The sequence below is a fragment of the Carcharhinus amblyrhynchos genome, chromosome 5 (genome assembly GCF_965287045.1).
Source record: "Carcharhinus amblyrhynchos chromosome 5, sCarAmb.v2.hapA, whole genome shotgun sequence".
Classification (NCBI taxonomy): Eukaryota; Metazoa; Chordata; class Chondrichthyes; order Carcharhiniformes; family Carcharhinidae; genus Carcharhinus; species Carcharhinus amblyrhynchos.
The window spans coordinates 24497484-24518436 of NC_137328.1; the positions used below are offsets into that span (position 1 = coordinate 24497484).

General features: G+C 42.9%; 1 protein-coding gene across 1 annotated transcript in view; it reads left to right on the forward strand.

The window, feature by feature from the left end:
- Positions 1 to 20953, forward strand: part of epha5 (EPH receptor A5) — a 332885-nt gene that overhangs the window by 178804 nt on the left and 133128 nt on the right. Inside the window, exon 5 of the mRNA XM_080188550.1 lies at positions 13074 to 13409. Coding sequence (XP_080044676.1) covers positions 13074 to 13409 — 336 coding nt within the window. The remainder of the gene's footprint in view (positions 1 to 13073; positions 13410 to 20953) is intronic.

The window sequence follows — 20953 nt, forward strand, 5'->3', positions numbered from 1 at the left end:
TCTAAAACTAGAGAGCAAGAGTTTAAGGTGAGAGGGGAGAGATACAGAAGGGTCCAGATAGACGATTTTTTCACACAGAGGTGGTAAGTGTCTGGAATGAGCTGCCAGAGGTAGTAATAGAGATAGGTACAATTTTGTCTTTTAAAAAGCATTTAGACAGTTACATGGGTAGAGAGGATTATGGGCCAAAAGCAGGCAATTGAAACTAACTTAGTGGTTAGAAAAAAGCATGGCATGGACAAGTTGGGCTGAAGGGCCTGTTTCCATGCTGTGAACATCGATAACTCTATCAGCCCGATTTTACCATCAAGTTCGAAAAGGCCTGTGACACCACAGCTGGTTCTGCGACAGGGTCAGGCAAAGAGTAAGCGAGCAGTAGTAATAGGAGACTCGCTAGTTAGAGGCACGGACAGGCATTTCTGTGGCCGCAATCGAGACTACAGGGTGGTGTGTTGCCTCCCTGGTGCCAGGGTCAAGGACGTCTCTGAGCGATTGCAAGACATTCTTAAGGGGGAGAGTGAGCAGCCAGAAGTTGTTGTACATATTGGTACCCACGACATAGGTAGGAAAAGGGATAAGGTCCTGAAGTGTGAATATAGAGAGTTAGGCAAAAGGCTAAAGTGCAGGACCTCGAAGCTGGCTCATGACATCTGTGTGGAGGCCTGTGACTGAACTATAATGAGGCCCATGTAGCCATTCATGCAATACTGGAGAGGTGCATTGGGCTCCTCAAAATGTGATTCCAGTGTCTGGATCACTCTGGCAGGGCCCTCCAATACAGTCCCCTGATCTCTTCCCGCATTGTGGTCGTGTGCTGTGCCTTGCACAATCTGGCTCTACAGAAAGGTGACTTATTGGGGGAGGAGGGGGAGGACATCGAGGCTGACCAGCCGGGCGTCGCTGGGGAGGATGACCAACAGGAGGAGGAGGAGGAAGAAGAGGAAGAGCAGGCCGAGGAACGCCACCCAGGCGCTGGAGAGCTGGCAGCTCAAGTGAGGCATGTGAGGGCAGCGAGGGAGGCTCTGATCACCAGGCAGTTCAATTGCTAGAGGTTTGAGAGTGTGAGTTCCATTCCCCACCACTACCCCAAAATTCCTCTATCTCCTGCAACACAGTCACACCAGATGGTGGGCCTGGGTACTCTACGTTAGTGAGTCTTTTTGGCAAGCAGGACGGTGATGACGACTCGCTAAGCACCATTATGATGATGCCCTGGTGCAAACTAGCTGAGTTCCGCATGTATGCTGGTGCCCGCTCCTCAAAGGGGTTGAGGACCCGACTCACCGCCCGTCTTCACTCTCTCACGGGTGTTATGTTCGGTCTTCTCTTGTGGAGAAAGAAGGAGCCATGAAAGAAATGGTGGCGTGACTCCCGCAGATTATCAGGTGGTGGCTCTTAGAGGGCATGCGCAGTGGGACTTTTGAGGGGGGATAGAAAGGAACTGCTTGGGGGTCAGGGGTTGGAAACATGCAAGGTGCTGGGGAGGGGAGGATCTGGGGGAGATTTGGAAGAAGATGCAAGACGGGGTTCAGCACTTACCCTTGCTGCACGGATGAGGTCATTGGCCTTTTTCCGACACTGTTTCCTGGTTCAGGGGGGCCTGTGTCCCGGCACTGACTGAGGAGGTGACTTCCTTCTAAGCTGCATTTCATCAGGGCCCCCGGGTCTCCATCCTCCTGTGGGGACAAGGGTGTTCCACCTCACCTCTGCTGCATCCAATAGGCTCCTGAGGTCTCCCTCAGAAAATCGGGGTGGGGGGGAGGGGGGAGAGGAACTGGTTGCGTGCACATTTTGTGCAGGAATGCCTGCCTGGTAATCCATTCCTGAGTTTTTAATGGAGCCGCCCCTCGTTCTGACAGATCAGCTGCAGAGCATTCCAGCAAGCTACATGCAGTTTGCTTCTTAGCACTGAGGGAAAGGCAAGTCAGCACTTGCAGGTGTCTGATGGGAAGCGGGTGTGGTGGATCAGTGCTTCAATGATTGGGGACAGGGGGAGAGAGAGGGAGGTGTCACACGGCCATTGGAGTGCAGAGGAGTTGGGGGCCTTGTGCGGGAGACTCTGCCTGATATCTGGGGGGGTGGATCTCTCTGCGTGACATCAGTGGGTGGGAAGGGGGGGGTGGTCAGCTGCTACTCTGCCTGAGATTGGTTGGGGGGGAGGGGGGTCCACTGCCACTCGGCCTGAGATTATCCCCACACCCTCTGGTGGGGGGATAAGGAGGTCATTAATGTTCTTGGGGTAATGTCTGTGGGGGCAGAGGGAGGCATTATCCAGCCCGGGAGAGATGTGGCAGGGGAATGTTATTTTAGCATTTTTTTTCTGTGCATGCGCAGTTGGAGGCGCTGATTGGAGCTGCAGGGTTTCGGGCGTGTTAAGCCCCGCCCACAGACTTGTGCAGCATTATTCGGAATTGCTGATATTTTTGCAGGCAGAGTGCATCTGGGGGTGAAAACGGGTCTAAAAGTTGGATCTAAAACACTCACAGCTTCAAGTCTGCCCAGCACTTAGAATCAAAATGGTAAAATAGGACCGTATGATTCTATGTGGCTCCATAACGTGCCAGGTTGCCATGTAGACAATGAAGCATACACTTATATTTTAAAGAGTGTTACCAAGTTTCTGCTGATCCATTAATAGCCCTGTTACCTCAGGCTTTTGGACCCTTTGATGCAAAACTATTGATGCTGCAGTTTTATTTTTCTGTATTGGTGTTTTCAAAGTTGATCTGTACACTATTAAGAGGTCTGAAGTATTTGAAGCCTCTGTGATTGAAACTTTAATGTTCTTTCTTCTTGACACTTTTATTGGATTGTAGGAGCAGCAATCTGTTTTTTCAAACGATATAATTTTAATTGGTGTTTTATCCTGAGGAGTTCTACACTTGTCATCTTTACAATATAGCTTAATGGTTCCATACACAGGGTACTCTGAATGAATGGGTGTGGAAGGGCCATAACTTGGTATGAGTGTTATAAAGGGCCATGGTGGGAGATGGATGTGAGTTATCACTGAGTTGGAATGTAGAAGGCACGGGGATATTAATAAGGCCCTTTGATCTTACCTTTCACAAGTTTATGGGATTGAAACTATGGTTCACAACTCCATTGAGATCTATCAACATGAGTCAGGAAGAAGCTCGCTCAACTCCACAGTAATGTGGGTGTCGGGAAATTGCATATTTCCGTCAATGGTGCCAGCAAGGTTGGAGGAACATGGTGCAGGCTCTCTGTCTCACGCCAGTGAAAATTGGGTGTGCCAGGAATCAGGCAGGAATACTGGAATAAGGTCCTACCTGCCAATCTAACTCCATAAAATTAAACCATTAACTCTCAGATTGGAAGTGCTGCTGTTCTTTTTTCTGCATTCACATTTTCAGCAAAATATTTATTAATATTGAACTTCTTGCCAAAGCTAAAGATTGTTTCATCAGCCACAGGAAAACTCAGTGTTTACAATGTATAATTTCAGTACATAAAGTTGCAGAATTCCCCCTGCACACTTCAGCTGTCAGCTCCTTGGGGTCTTTAGCTTTTTGTTTGAAAGAAAAGTTTCAAAACATAGCAGGTTATGTGATTGGGCAGAAAGTATGAAAGTGCGAAATTATCCACTCTGGTAGGAAAAATAGATGAGCAGAGTATAATTTAAAAGATGAAAAGTATTAAGTGTTGGCATTCAGTGGGAAACAATGAGGAGGATGCTGAGCTGAATATGACTGGCCTCCGGTGGCAGGCTGGGAGTGGGGGTGGAGGCAATAAAATCAAGGGACCCACATTGGGATAACTCCCCAACTCAGCTCCGCTACCTAATTGGATCACAGAATCATAAAATCATAGAATCCCTACAGTACAGAAGGAGCTAGGTCTCTTCTCCCTGGAGAGACGAAGGATGAGAGCGACCTGATAAGGGTTTATAAGATGATGAGAAGTATAGATAGGGTGGATTCTCGGAGGCTATTTCCCAGGGCTGAAATGGTCGCTACGAGAGGACACAGGTTTAAAGTGCTGGGAAGCAAGTACAGAGGAGATGTTAGGGGTAAGTTTTTCACTCAGAGGGTGGTGAGTGAGCGGAATCGGCTGCCGTTGGTGGTGGTAGAGGCGGACTCACTGGGGTCTTTTAAAAGACTTCTGGATGAGTATATGGGATCTAATGGCATTGGAAGTTACAGATAGTTCTATGGCAGAGTAGGTATAGATGCGTCTGGCCCAACTTGTGGGCCGAAGGGCCTGTTTGTGCTGTAGTGTTCTATGTTCTATGAGACCATTCAGCCCATCAAGTCTGTGCCAACCACAATCCCACCCCCAGGCCTTATTCCCATAACCCCACATATTTACCCCGCCAATCCCCCTGACACCAGGGTCAACTTACCATGGCCAATCTATTTAACCCACACATCTTTGGACTGTGGGAGGAAACCGAAGTACATGGAGGAAACCCACGCAGACACAGGGAGAAAGTGCAAACTTCATCCAAGGCCAGAATTGAATCTGGGTCCCTGGCGCTGTGAGGATGTGAAACGTTTGCCCACTTGTGCAGCCAATAAACATAATTAAAGATTGAACCAACATATGGACATACAAACATATGAACTAGGGGCAGGAGAAGGCCCCTCGAGCCTACTCTGCCATTCAATAGGATTATAGCTGTACACATTGTAACCTCAATTCCATGTTCTTGCCTATGGCACAGTTGTTAGCATTGCTACCTTACAGCGCCAGGGACCCAGGTTTGATTCACAGCTTGGATTAGTGTGTGTGTGTGTGTGTGTGTGTGTGTGTGTGTGTGTGTGTGTGTGTGTGTGTGTGTGTGTGTGTGTGAAGTCTGCACATTCTCCCCATGTCTGCATGTGTTTCTTCTGGTGCTCCGGTAACCCCCAACAGTCTGGAAGACGTGCTGGTTAGGTGCTTTGGCCATACTAAATTCTCCCTCCGTGTACCTGAATAGGCGCACAGTGTGGCAAATTAGGGGATTTTCACAGTAACTTCATTGCAGTGTTAATGTAAGCTTATTTGTGACATCAATAAATAACTTAAACTTATTCCAGATAACTTTTCATGCCTTTTATTAATCCAGAATCTATCCACTCTGCCTTAACATTATTCAAAGACACTACTTCCAGTGCCTTTTGAGAAAGAGAGTGCTAAAGAACCGTAACTCTCTGAGAGAAAATATTTCTCCTCAGCTCCATCCCAAATGCATGACCCCTTATTTTTAAATAGTGACCCCTGGTTCTAGATTCTCTGACAAGAGGAAATATCCTCTCCACATCCATCCTGTCAATAGCCCTCATGATCTTATATGTTTCAATCAAGTTGCCTTTTACTCTTCTAAACTCCAACAGATACAAGCCTAGCCTGTCCAATCTTTCTTCAAAGGCACTCCACCCATTCTGGGTGTCAGTCTAATTAACCTTCTCTGAACTGCTTCTAATACATTTACGTCTTTCCTTAAATAAGGTAGCACAGTAGCACAGTGCTTAGCACGCTGCTTCACAGCTCCAGGGACCTGGGTTCAATACCTGGCTCGGGTCACTGTCTGTGTGGAGTTCACACATTTTCCTCGTGTCTGCGTGGGTTTCCTCCGGGTGCTCCGGTTTCCTCCCACAGTCCAAAGATGTACGGGTTAGGTTGATTGGCCATGCTAAAAAAAATTGCCCCTTTGTGTCTTGAGATGCGTAGGTTAGAGGGATTAGCTGGTGAATGTATAGGGATATGGGGGTAGGGCCTGGGTGGGATTGTGATCAGTGCAGACTCGATGGGCCAGTTGGCCTCTTTCTGTGCTGTAGGGTTTCTATGATTCTAAGGAGACCAATGTTTTTCACAGTACTCCAGATACGGTCTCACCAATGCCCTGAATAACTGAAGCATAACATCTCTACTTTTGTAGTCAGTACCTTCTGCAATAAAGGGCCACTTTACAAAGCAACCAGCATTTTGCCCACCTCAGGACAACCTCTTGCCCATGTGGGGAAACAGCCAGCTAACCCCCTTGCAGCAACCGGGAAGACCATTGCAGACTGAGGCTCAGTGACCCAAAGAGAGGGCCATGGGTAAAGAAGATAGCCCCTGCAGCCCCAACAATCTCTCAGGAGGGATTTCCTTTCTTATTCTTGGTGCTCTGGATATATATTTTTAAACTTGTGCTTCCGAGGTGCCTACTTCAGCAGTGACCACCTGTCCTTGAGATGCTGCTGAGGTTGGAGAGTGCCAGCCCACTGACTGACCAAGAGCATCAGGAGTCTCTGTCTGGTGATAGTAAGTGTGTGGCCAGGAACCTTTTTTCACCCCATGTTGGAGTCCCAGCGTTAAAGTAAAATTCACGCCTTAAGGGTTTGTTAAGGGATATAGACAGATTCAGATAGTGAGCAAGAAGATGGCAGAAGGTGGCTGGGGAGGTGGTTGAGATTCAGAGGAATTTAAGTGCCCTTGTACATAAAACACAGAAAGTAAACGGGGAACTATTAGGAGGACAGCTTGTATTTTGGTCTTTATTGCAAGGGGTTTGGATAGCACATGAAAGGAAGTCTTGCTCCAAACAGACTTTGGTGGTGGAACACTGTGTATAGTTTTGATCTCTTTATCCAAGGAAATATACACTTGCCTTAGAGGGAGTGCAGCAAAGGATCAGAAGACTGATTCCTGAGAAGAGACGGTTACCCTCTGAGGAAATATTGAATAGAATGGGCCTATATTCTTTCTTGTTGAGAAGAATGAAAGATGATCTCATTGGAAATTTAAAAAGTTCTTTAGGGGACTTGACTGAGTAGATGTTTGGAAGTTGTTTTCTTGCTGGGGAGCTCAGAGCTATAGTTTCTCTGTCCTGAATATACTCAGTGGTTGAGCATCCCAAGCAACGTGGGACAAACAATCAAAGAGAATCACAACACCCTCGAGTAAAGAAATTTCTCCTCGGCTCATTCCTAAAGGCCTTTGCACAGCTTCATGTCATGCCTACCAGCTAGCTCATCTGAGTTTAAAGATAACATCAATCTGTGCCAATTATTTTGATCATAAACCTTTCAGCAACAACATTTCATAATTGTATGGCACCTTTAAGGCATTTCATGAATTGTTGTACAGCAATGTTTTGACAACAAGCCAAATAAGACAATATGAGGACAGATTGTGGGCGGCACAGTAGCACAGTGGTTAGCACTGTTGCTTCACAGCTCCAGGGTCCTGGGTTCGATTCCCAGCTCGGGTCACTGCCTATGTGGAGTTTGCACATTCTCCTCGTGTCTGCGTTGGTTTCCTCCGGGTACTCTGGTTTCCTCCCACAGTCCAAAGATGTGTGGGTTAGGTGGATTGGCCATGCTAAGAAATTGCCCCTTAGTGTCCAGGGATGCGTAGGTTAGAGGGATTAGTGGGTATAATATGTAGGGATATGGGAGTAGGGCCTGGGTGGGATTGTGTTCGGTGCAGACTTGATGGGCCGAAGGGCCTCTTTCTGCACTGTAGGGTTCTATGATTCTATGAGATGGTGAAAAGTGCAGTCAAACATGCAAGTCTCAAGGGAAGGAAGAGAGGTAGAGAGTTACAGGGAGGGAATTCCAGAGCTTAAGGCCTAGCAGCTGATGGTATGATTACCAGTGTTGAAGCAATTAAAAGTGGCGATTCTCTGGAGACTTGAACAGATATCTTAGAAGGTTGCGTGGCTAGAGGAGATTACTGAGCTGGAATTCTCCCACTGGCATGGAGTGCCGTCAGTGGGAATTCCAATTTCTAGCGGCAGGACTGGAGAATCCCGCTGCCAGCAAACAATGCGCCACCTCCCGTTGACAGCAGACATGCAAATGTAAGGCCGGAGCATTTAGCCTAGGAAGAGGCAAAGCCATGGAGGAATTTGAAAACAAGGGTGCAAATTTTAAAATGAATGTTTGCTTAAAAAGGAGTCTGTAAGTGAGCAAATATAGGAGTGATGGGTGAATGGGGCATGGTACGATTAAGCACATGGGAAGCAGAGTAATGGGTGACCTTAAGTTACAGATAGAAGAATGTGGGAGATCAGCGAGGAAGCTTGGAAATATTACGTTTTGTTCCCTCAGCCAAACCACTAATGCTTATTGTGAATAGCTGGGGCCCAAGAACTGATCCCTGAAGGACTTCATTTGTCACACATACCATTTTGTAAACAACCCATTTAATCCTACTCTCAATTCCCTGTGTGCTAACCAATTCTCAATTCATGCCAATATACTACCCTGAATCTCCATGTGTTTTAATTTTGTACATTATCCTTTTATGTGGGACTTAACATTTTCCAGCTCCCAGTCTGCCAGGACTGTGCCAGAATCTATAGAATTTTCTAAGATGACAGCCAACACATCCATTATTTCCATGGCTACCTCTTTTAGTACACAGGGGTGTGGATGATCAAGTCCTAGGGATTTATCAGCTTTCAATCTTATTATTTCTTTTAGTGACACTAATTTTCCTCAATTCCTCCTTCTCACTATACCCTTGATTTCTTAGCATTTCTATGAAATTATTTGTAACTTTCTCTGTGAAGACAGAACTAAAGTAGTTGTTTAATTCCTCTGCCATTTCCTTGTTCTTTATTATAAATTCTCCCGATTTGGACTGTAATGGAACTACATTTGTCTTCATTAATCTTTTTCTTTTTACATACTTATAGAAGCTTCTACAGTCTGCTTTTATGTTACTTGCTAGCTAACTCTCATGCTCTGCTTTTCCTGTCTTGTTCAATCAAGGTTACAAACATTCTGGATTGAATTTACCCGGCCCACAGAGTTGGGTAGGAGGCAGGACCCTGAACACTGTTGCAAAGTAGTGCAGTGGATTGGCTACCTGACCCATTCCTGCCACTAAGTAATTTTGCCAGAGGTGTGGCCAGTGCAGTGGAGGCTGCCCATCTAGCAATGGTGGGCAGCCTATTGGGCCCATTAATGGGCAACTGGGGAATATTAATGGCTCTGCTGACATCTTCCCATCTGTGGACAGACCTCCCCATTAAGGCTAGAACCCAAAACGTGATTGAAGGCGATCTGACATTGAAGGGACAGGAGTCATCCAATGCCTCAGTCTCCCCAGCATGGACATCCTGGAGTGTGATAGTTACAGCTGTGGCCACAAGCCATCCTGTGATTGTGTGAGATTTTTGATATTTTCCAGTGCTAAGGAGAGCGAGTTTAATTTGAGTTACACTTGTGCTCTCCTGCTTGCCTCAGCTTCATTCACCTCACCAGTGTGGGGCCCTGCTGTTCTATCTCCTGCTTCCCTGGTTGGACCACCAACCATAATTTTCAAGGCTCCTGGAGGCTGTGTCGTAATTGGCCAGCTCCAGGGAGATCGCAACTGATGTTCTTCCATGGCCGCTTCTGGTCTCCCGATCTGATATTGAGGCTGAAGCTGGGATACTAACCTAACTGGAAAACTTCCACCTTTTAGTTCAGCCTCAGATAGTTTACCAGGGATAGGAATGGAGTTGGTAATGATGGAAAAGTGTTTGTCGCAGGAACTGAAGACAGTTGCTTAGATATTCCAAATAATTAATTGGAGGAAATTTCTGTCCAGCCTGTATTAGATAGCCTGGCAATTTGTCAATACTGGAGGAATCAAAAGAAGTGATGGTAAGTCAGGGCCAGGTATCATAAAAATGCATAAAAGCTGATTCCTTGTTTAAGATAATGTTGGGTCACATGTAAAAGAAATATCATAGGGGACCATGGATAAATCCTTGCGGAACACCAAAGATAACAATGCAGGAATAGGGAGAGATGCTATTACATGTGATACTGTAACTATGACTGGATAAATAATGGAATCAAGTAAGTGCAATCCCATCCAGCTATTCATTACATTGTTATTGATAACCTTGAGGCTAGTATGGCATAAAGGAAGGTTCTTGTTCCGGTCGGAACCTGGGCTATGTGTTTTTGAACAGTGAGTGGGAATGGGATCAGCAGAGGCACCTCCACAGTCTTAGTAAACACTGTGACAGTCATCATCTAGGAGCACTCAGGGAGTATGGATCTTCTCGAGGGCAACTAGGGCTGGCCTTACTTGTGATACTGGCATTAAAAAGAAAGAATGATGCATGGCATTGCTGTGTCTGGCTGAACATGATTCAGTAGCTTCAGGAGAGGGAGAAGAAAAACATTGGCATTTTATGCCATAAATGAGCAAAAGTTGTACCAAGCAAGTTTCAAAATAACTGCTACAAATTCTTGCTTGCTTTTGTTTGTTCTTTAATCATTGAATCCTTAACTTAATATCAATAATGAAAAAATAAGGTGTTGATCAAGTCAATTGGTCATACTTTAATGACTTAAGCACAAAAGTCTCGGCTGACAATTCAGTGCAATGGTGAAAGAGTGCTGTGTTTTTGCAAGTGTTGACTTTGGATGAAATATTAAACTGGAGCTCCTTTTCCTCCTGGATGGATGTGATGGATCCCATGACGTTGTCCTGACTAATACTTATCCTTCAAGCAACATCAAAATAAAAACGGATTATCCGGTCATTATCCCAGTGCTGTTTCTGGAATCTTTCTGTGCACAAATTGATTGCTAAATTTCAGACATTACAAAAAAGACCATATGGCCCTGATACTGACTTGTGGTTTTGACGGGAGCTGGGAGGAGGGATTTCCAGATGGGAAACCTGGAATTATAGATGTTATGCTAAAATTAACAGCATAGTATATTTCGCTATTATTCAGCATGTTTCCCATGGCCAAGTTGGTCAGAAATACAGAAGGCCGAAGGCACAAGGCCGAAACTGGGAGTGGACAGGAGGAAGGAAGAAAGGGAGGGAAAGGTTGTTGTAGTGTAACGGATGAGTTCATAGTGGGTGTTGGGAGATCATGCTTGAGATGGTGGAGGTCGGGGGATGGCCGTGAAAGCCAAGGAAGAATGGGGGGGTGGGGGGGGGGGGCGGTGGTGGAAATCATGAGATCAAGAGAGAGATTGCAAATGTCAGTGGAGATTTGGAAGTCTGGAAGAGATTGTGGGAAAGATAGTGACAGTAAGAGGGGCGATAGTGACAGTCAGAGGGAAAGATGGTGACAGTAAGAGGAATGATGGTGATGGTAATGGTCAGAGGGGTGATGCTGACGGTCAGAGGGTAATGGCGATGGTCAGAGGGGAGATGGTAACAGTCAGAAGGGAGAGGGTGACAGTCAGAGGGAAAGATGATGACAGTCAGAAGGAAAGATGGTGACGGTCATTGGCGAGTTGTGGTGATTAAAAGGAGATATGGAGATCACAGGGAGATAATAGATATCAGAAGGGGAGATCACGTGTGCCAGGTAAAGAGGTTAAGGGAGATATTGTGTGGGTTTCAGTTGCGGGGAGGCTTGCCTGATCCCAGATTTTGTTTGTTGATGAAATAACTCCTGAGGGATCAGTGTCCATATACCAGATTGCCTTTATTTACAAACTCTATTCACTCCTAGAGTACTTCAGGTACAAAGTCAGAATCAGGAGTGCCAGTGGACCTGAGACTCTCATATTTATATACAGGTGAGGCTCCCTGCTTGGGCAAGCAATAAGGAAGCTCATACTCCAAGAGGCCAATTAAGTCAGTACAGTTGGCACATTTGTCTTGGAGGATATTCTCAGGTTGCTATTGATCCACAAACAGTGCTGAAAAGACACTTCCTTATGGATCAGGCCTCGCTTGCCTCCTTTTACCTCATGGGTTTTCTGAAATCCAGCTGGCATTATTTAAAAATTAGGGAATTTTTACAATGAAGCTAGGGACCATCTGAACAGTTTTTAGTGACAGACCCATTTCTTCGGAGCAACTGGTTAGTAATTCCCCAGCCTACCTCTGATGAAGCTGGAAATGATTGGTTTGGAAGCAGGCTTGGAAATTTTTATTTCACCCACCCATCCATTCATGCAGGCTAAGATTTCTGCCTACATTTCATAAATACTGCATTGACTCAAAAGCACCTTGAGCTGCTCTGGAGCCATGAAATTGTTTCTTTCTTTTCGATTAATGAACTCTGTAGAAATTTGCGTTCTGTGAAATATTTTGGGTAGATTTTCCAGCTAAGCTCACCCTAAGACCTGAAAATCCCAACCGAGGTCAACGGACCTTTGCATGGTCCATCCCCGCTCACTATGATTCCCATGGCGGGACGATGAAATTCCGTCCTTTGTCTTTTAGTCCTGCATAATTATACCGGAAATATTCACCCTGACTACATCATTGCATCAAAAATATTCAATTTGGATTCAGTTAGTTAATAAATATTATCTCACCACTTTGCTTTAATATAATTGATGCATTGCTGAAAGTTCTTGCCTACCTCTATATATTCATTTTGGTTCTTCTCAACTAAAGGGGAACAGCACATCGAGTGAACAAATTCTTCTGACGCTATACCCAATTCTAACACTGCATAACTTTGCAATATTAGGACATAAAAAGTTACAAATATATCTGTTCTTAATTTTGCCTGTTGATCTGTTTAACTACACTACACAGTGCAAATCCTGATTGCTGTGTTTGCACAGCTTAGAATGGACATTGCATCTGCTATTCTTTCAGGGGCGCACTACATGCATGTATGTTAGCACCTCTCCCAGTTTCACTATTCGAAAGGCACTGGATTGAGGATTTATCAGAGTTTGCAGTTTCCAGTACTTTGCTCAAAAATTTGATTTGGGAGAAACTAGACAGTCAATATTGGCAGGAAATCCCATCCCATCATACTGGAATGAAATTAAAGAATAAAACAATACAATGGTCCATTAATGGTAGGAAGAACTAAATAGCTCAATACTTTGTACTGGATGTCAAAAAGGAGAAAATAAGAATTTATAATTTTTACGCTCAAAAGCATTGCAAATGGAGTTCAAAATCCTTTCCCATCTGGGACTTCCTTCTATTCCAATATATTCCTGTGATGTACTATAGTATGTGAAATCACAAATAATTTTATGATTTGGAGTGTACAGTATGTATTTCTGAAAAGTGTGCATTTTAAATGAGGCAATTATTGCATATAATTGTGCAGTTATATTTAGTATGTTTGTTCATTCTGTAAAAGTAGGGAATGTACATTCAGGGTATACAACTTATATTGTTTTTGTCACTGATCCCAGGACCACCCTCAGCCCCACAGAATGTCATCTCCAACATCAATAACACTAGTGTGATTTTGGATTGGAGCCCTCCAGTGGATGGTGGAGGTCGAAAAGACGTGAAATACATTGTGATCTGCAAGAGATGCAGCGTGGATTTGATCCAGTGTGGGGAGTGTGGTGGCGGTGTCAGATATATCCCACAGGAGGCTGGACTCAAGAACACCACGGTGATGGTGGTGGATCTCCTGGCTCACACCAATTACACCTTTGAGATTGAGGCAGTGAATGGAGTGTCAGAGCTAAGCTCTGTTCCCAGACAGTTTGTGTCTGTAAATGTCACGACAAATCAAGCAGGTAAGTGGCTTTGAATAAAGTGGATTGGGATTTGGTCTTCATTGACAGACCGAGACTGCAAATGTATTTCAGTTATTGGTTTTCATCATCGGTTGAATGCTTGTGCCATTTCAGGGAGTATTTTTCATGATGCATATCTTTGTTTAAAATAATATTACTCCTCCTGCAAAGCAGTTTAAATGAAAACATACGCGTTTCCTTTAATACACAGGCAGGAATAAATCCCTATCTGTAGAACACATTTTCAGTTTTATCACAAAGGAATACTGTTAATTGACTTGCATTTCTTTATAATTAAATTAATTCAAGAATAGCTCCTCATGGTTTGCAATGGAATGTGCCCTCATTTTAACAAGCAACAGAGACCATGGGTTGTGGCTACTTTCCATTTAGTAATCTGCAGTAAACTCCAGGGATTCTAAGTAAAATCTACTGTTGTACATCGATTAACTTTTGTAGAACTGAGATCAAACCATCAAACTGAACTTGGCTTCTCAGGGTGTTGGGTTTCACACCAGGATTAAATTGATCATTTAATTTCTTTGAGTGAAAATTTGAACAGTTCTGGACATTGATCAAAATTCACCTCATAGGTTTTGTCTGTTTTACTGTTGATATTAAGCTTGGATGCAAGACCTGCACTGATGGTAATGGTTCTAATTAAAACCAAGTTTGGAGTCATTAATGGTTTTTTTCAACAGCACAAAACTGGTCATGTTTTGACAAATAATGCACTGAACCTATACTAAGAGTTCAGTGAAGTAATGGATGATGCATTGTTTGATGCACCAAGTTACAGATGAGATGTTAAACCAAGGCTTCAGGAGGACAGATTATAGACATTGGTGAGACCACATTTGGAGCTGTGTGTACAATTCTGGTCACCTTACTATAGGAAGAATATTATTGAACTGGAAAGGGTGCAAAAAAGATTTACAAGGATGTGACTGGGACTGGAAGGTTTGAATTGTAAGGAGAGACTAGATAAGCTGGAACTTTTTTGCTTTGGCATAGGAGGATGAGGGGTGACCATATAGAGATTTATGAAACCATGAGGATATAGATAAGGTGAATAACCAAGGTCTTTTCCCCAGGATAGTTGGGTCCAAAACTCGTGGGTTTAGGTTGAAAGTCAGGGAAAGATTTAAAAGAAATCTGAAGGGCAACATTTTCACACAAAGGTGATCATATATAGATTGAGCTGCCAGAGGAGGTGGTAGAGACAGGTACAATTACACATTTAAAAGATATTTGGACAGGTACATGAATAGGAAAAATTTAGAGGGAGATGGGCCTAATGAAGGCAAATGAGACTTGTTCAGTTTAGGACACCTGTTCAGCAGACAAGTTGGGCCTAAGGGCCTGTTTCCGTGCTATATATCTCTATAACTATGACTCTACATCCCACAGTATTCACATATGACAGTTTATGACATCCATAAATTTTACAAACAAATCTCTACCAAATCTTAAGAAGCAATGTAGAAAGCTTTCCTAGTTGCTGAAATTCAACTTTCATGCAATGTGTGTAGATTGCTCACTTCTCGAGTTTGAAGCACTGTAAACAGTATGTACTTTTTTAAAAACCCTGTTGGTAATCTCAATTTCAAGTAGCTACTTGAGTAATGCAATCATACTTGAATATTTAGTGTTCTCAGCATATATGTTACCAAAAATTGAAACCTAGCTAAACAGGAATCCAAACTTGAAAAGCTGAAATGTCAAATGACTATTACATTGATTGGAACTCAAGTGTTCATTTCACCTGTGAGATGAGTGTCCAACTAATTTGAATGAGTTGTTAAAAGTTTTTTTTTAAGCGATGTATGTGGCTTGAAGTGATTTATGGAACAAATTAATCCACATAAATTTCTGGTCTTTCTTGTTTGATAACAGGAAAAATGTTACTAAATTGCTGAAGAAGAAATAATAAATGACACTCAAGTATAAACGTTCAATTTTTATGCTCCCTTCTTCACCCAGGAAGAAAGAATTAGAAGCAATGAATATGTTTTGTTGCGGCATGCTTACAGCAATCCAGCTACTAGATGAAATGATCTCTTACACTGGATAAAAGTTACATGGCCCCAAAATAAACCAAGAGTAGTAAAGTACATTTGTGAGGTACCTTTTTATCCAAGTATTTCAGAAATAAATTATTTTCAGTTACAATGATCCCTTTATCTGATGATAAATTAATTCTTGTGTTACTCTATTTCACATAGTGAAATATTTATGCACACTCAACTGCCAGGAGATCTAGTCAGCACAGATAAACAGCTTCCCATTTGTAATTCTGTATATGTCAGGTACATCTGCAAAATTTGCTAATTCAAATAATACATGACACTGCACAAGCGAGCTTTACTTTCTTTATCTTCTGCAACTGATGACAACAGAAAACTATAATCCAATATCACTTGGCAGTCCAGAAGTTAAGCATTGCTAAAAAAAAAGAGACATACTGTCGAAGATTTCTGTCATGTAAAAGACCCATGTACCTTTTTGTTGAGATGTGGATATGCTGGCGTTGGACTGGGGTAAACACAGTAAAAAGTCTGACAACACCAGGTTTAAGTCCAACCGATTTATTTGATAGTAAACTCACTAGCTTTCGAGGTTACTCTTCATGGGTCTTTGTAACATACCTCATGAGAGAAGGGCAACTGATTGGTTGAGACATTGCCATGGCATATGCACCAGGGAGCTGTTGTTCCCCTTGCTTTCATTTACTCCAACAACAGGATCCGAACATATTTCTTTTGCATACATTAACAACCAATTTAAGATGATCAATTGGGCTTGCAATGTCACTCTATAAGCAATGTTTTCTATAAGCTATATATGTTAATATGCAAGGAGCGGTCCTCCACAGGAAAAAGGAACATGTCCTGATATTTTACTTTTTTTGAATAAACAAAAGCATGTAGTCCATAGTCCCCCTGTGCATTTGCATGGCAATGTCTTGACCAATCCGCAGAGCCAATGGCTACGATCTTACCATTTTGCCCCACCAGCCAACGGGCAGCGTGAACCAGTAAGATCGTAAAAGAGTCGAGAAAGTAGGCTTGCACCCGATTTCTCGCCTCTCGCGATTCCTACCGGCACCGGATATCCGACAAGATCACGTTCACTCCCGAATAGGGCATGAGGCTGATTGTAATATTTAAATTATGTTCAAAATAGGGGGATCGGTCTGAGTGTAGGGGAGGAGCGATCAGCTGTGGAGGCCAGCAGTAGCTGGCGGAGGAAGTGACCAACAGATCTCTGTGCCCACAGAACACAGAGATCTCTACATGCACAAATCCTCTGATGCAATCTGCTGGCATTCGATCTTGGCCCTTCCCCTCCCCCTGCTGGCAGGAAATCGATCTTGCAATTTTTTTCACAGCATGAGGTAAGATTCAATTTATAACTCACCCAAAAAGCAACGCAAATCTCTCTTGTTTTCACGCTCGCTCAGCACTTGGAATTTTTTTCCGTAAGATCGCCCCAACTTGTCAGCAAATCAGCATCCTTTTCTCATGCAATATAAATTGTTGTTCCCTTTGAAATTTGACACTCTTGCATCTGTCCTGATGAGCGCAAGACTAAAAGCTTTGACAGCATGTGTCCTTTTTTCAGCAGTAAACACGTTTTTTTTATAGAATCCGTGCAATGCAGATGGAAGCCATTCGGCTCATCGAGTCTGCACTGACAACAATCCCACCCAGGCCCTATCCCCACATATTTACCCTCCTAGTCCCCCTGACATTAGGGTGAATTTAGCATGGCCAATCAATCTAACCCGCACATCTTTGGAGTATGGGAGGAAACCGGAGCACCCAGAGGAAACCTAGGCAGACACAGGGAGAATGTGCAAACTCCACACAGGCAGTGACCCAAGCCAGGAACCAAACCCAGGTCCCTAGCGCTGTGAAGCAGCAGCACTAACCACTGTGCCACCGTTTAGATTTAACCTCCCTAGAAAAAAAAGTCAACATATCCAATATGAGATGCTAACTGAGTGATAAGCTTGTAATTCATTTTAAATTTCTAATCTTCCCAATTAAACAGCATTAGTTTCTTTTCCAAAAATTGCAATAAATTCAATAACAAATGCAATGTTCGATATTGTGTCTTGGCCAAATTGTCTTGCGGTGACATATCTTAAAGCAAATTCTGTTGTGGATTTTGCAAGTCATAGAATGTACCAAAGGATACATGATAAGCAGTCATGTTGTACAGTTTAGAACTCACAAGTGAGCTGATACTTCACGGGCACCAAATTTATACATTCTGTTTCTACCGGATGTTAAATAAGAATTAAAGTGATGAAAATTAGATGTAAATTTTACTTTGCAATGGGAACTAAATTGATGTGTTGTTTGCAGATGGTTCTGATGGCATGATTTTTTTACAGCACCATCTGTTGTCAGTTGTGGCATCATCTCCATAAAATGAAAAAAAAATGTGTGATATAAAATACAGTTCTCAATGCATGAGTCCACAGGGAGGGTAAAAACCTGTCTACTATTGATTGCTAACTGGCACTAGTAGATACCGTTCATCATAAACTGAAACTTACTTTGCAATCTGAATGAGAAAAGGGACAGGAATAGCTTGTGTGTGAACCATTGCAATTACACTGCGAAAGTGGTTTCCACTCTGTTGCTGTTTTACTTCAGATTCCAGGAAACTGATGTCCAACAACTAGCTCCTCATATTTATGCTGCCAAATGTGGTCACCTTATCTTGACAGCAAGCTTTCATTTCCATGGAAATCTGGGTGTATGAGAACAATTTTAACCTGGACCTGCCTGGCAGAGAGTTGATGAAATCAGATCAGCCACGTGCTTTATATTCTCTCCAAATTTATTTTCCATTGACTTCAACAGCATTCAGTCTCTACAAGTGGCAGTATAAAAATGGCCTTAATTGGGAGTTCAGGTATGTTATTAAGAGGCTTTTAAAAAGGTGGAGCCGTATTATACCAAGCTTCTAATCTTGTTACAGTGTTGGCCCAAACATAGACAATAGAGTTGAATTCAAGTGATGAAATGGGAATGTTACCTTTGACATCCAGGTTGCATTTGACTAAGTTTAATTTTAAATTTCTAATCTTCCCTATTAAACAGCATTAGTTTCTTTTCCAAAAATTGCAATAAATTCAATAACAAATGCAATGTTTGATACAGTTTCTTGGCCAAATTGTCTTGCGGTGGTATATCTTAAAGCAAATTCTGCTGTAGATTTTTCAAGTCATAGAATATACCAAAGGATACATGATAAGGACCCTTAGCAAAATTTAAGATATGGGAATCAGGAGGAAATCTCTCCACTGGTTGGAGTGATACTTAACACAAAGGAAGATGGTTATGGATGTTGGAGATCAATCATCTCAACACCAGGAGATCACTACAGGAGCTCCTTAGGATAGTGTCCTAGGTCCAGCCATCTTCAGACGTCTCATCAATCACCTTTTTCTCATCATAAGGTCAAAAATGGGATACCTAGTCCCAAAGTGGTCAAAGAGGTTTGCTGCTTATTGCATAGTGTATTCAGTATCATTCGTGACTCCTCATACTGAAACAGTCAGTGTCCAAATGTAACAAGACCTGGATAATATCCAGGCTCGGACTGATAAATGGCAAGTAAATTTGCACCACTCACTTACTAGACAGTGACCATCTCCAACAAGAAAAAACATCCTGGGGGTTACCATTGACCAGAAACCTTAACTGGACTAGACATGTAAATAAAATGACTATAAGAGCTCAGAGGTTGATAATACTGTCGCAAATTACTCACCTCCTGACTTCTCAAAGCCTGTCCACCGTCGACAAGGCACAAACCAGAAGTGTGATGGATTACTCTCCATTTGCCTGGGTGAGTGCAGCTCCAACACCAGTTAAGCTCAACAGCATGCAAATTAAAGTAGCCTATTTAATTAGTGCTTTGTCTACCAACTTAAACATTCACTCCTTCCACCATTGGTGCTCAGTGGCAGATGCATTGTAGCAACTTATCAGATCTCTGTCAACAGTACTTTCCAAAACCACACCCTCTAAACCTAGAAGGACAAATAAATCAGATGCGTGGGAACACCATCCCTGCAAGCCCCATCCAAGCCACACATCTTTCTGATTTTGAAAGATATCACAATTCCTTTACTTTCACAACATCAAAATCCTGGGACTCCCTCCTTAACAGTACTGTCAGTGTACCTACATCAGATGGACTGCAGCAGTTAAGAAAGCACCACCACCTTCTTGAAGTCAGATAAAAAATTGTAATAGATTTTGGTCTTGCAATCGATGCTTATATCCCATTGAATAAAAAAATAATTTGCTAAGTTTGGGAGTGTATAATCTTGGCAATTTTATACAAATGAACGCAGAGATAATGCTCTGCGTACTGGAAACCTGAAATAATGAGAGAAAATGCTGGAACTACTCAGTGGATCAACCAGTATCAAATGAAATGTTAACTTTGTTTCTGTTACCATAGGTATTCCCTGACCTCTAAATATTTTCACTGAAGAATTTTGGAAAATAACCATCAATGCAACATCTTGATAAATCTTTGCACCGGTGTAATTTCAATTAATGCTAATCTCCATACTGAAATGGTGATGGCCTGTGAACTGGAAGATTTTTTTGGGCTGTGCCGTTAAATTAATTTACTTGAAGGAGGATGAGAAAGACATACATTCACATGTTATTCCTCACCATCATTTAATGGTGCTAACTTCTGACAGAAGCAAAACATGGATGAAGTAAGTGTCTTGGAGGTCCAAAATGATACTTGCAGAGTGCATACATGCTTCTGGTGTGAGTTGTGCCAGATACCATATTGGTAAGAGCTTTGAGCCTACGCCACACAGAGCAGGCAGCTCATGAAACCAGCATGACCATGTTGGAACGCAAAGCTCCAGCTAATACCTTCTCTTAATCAGGCATAGCTGACTGTTTATTCAGCAGCAGGAAGGTCTCGCACCAGCCCTATTTAAAACAATCATCAACTACTAATAATTTAGTTGCTAGTTGATGGATGTTGCTATGATTGTGTCCATTGGTATGACATCACAGAGCCATATATTATTCACAACATTATTCATTGGGCTTTATTTGTTCAACATTTCATGATGGAAACATTTCATTAAAACTCATGCTTTGGGTGGAATTCCTGTGGAGTGTAATCAGGAAATTACACTTGAAATTGCATTCATGCTTGTTTTGCTAATGTCACTTTTCACCTGAATTTCCTGCTACTCTGATTAACGTAGCAAGACTCAAAAGCCGGCATGTTCTTTTTGTAAGGAAATAGTCACAGCCCAGAGAGAGCACTGAACTCAAACCATGGACAGAACTTAATGCCTTCTGCTTAAGCAAAATGGGTGGCGTGGATCTTTTAATCGGGAAGGAGAGTGGTGGATGGGGAATCATCCTGACTTTTCTCCAATTAAGTCTGAGGTAGGGAGTCCTGTGGATGACTTTTCCACAATTAAAGATAACTAGAGGGCCTCATCCCATCATTCCTGGAACTCACCCAGCAGTGGGCAG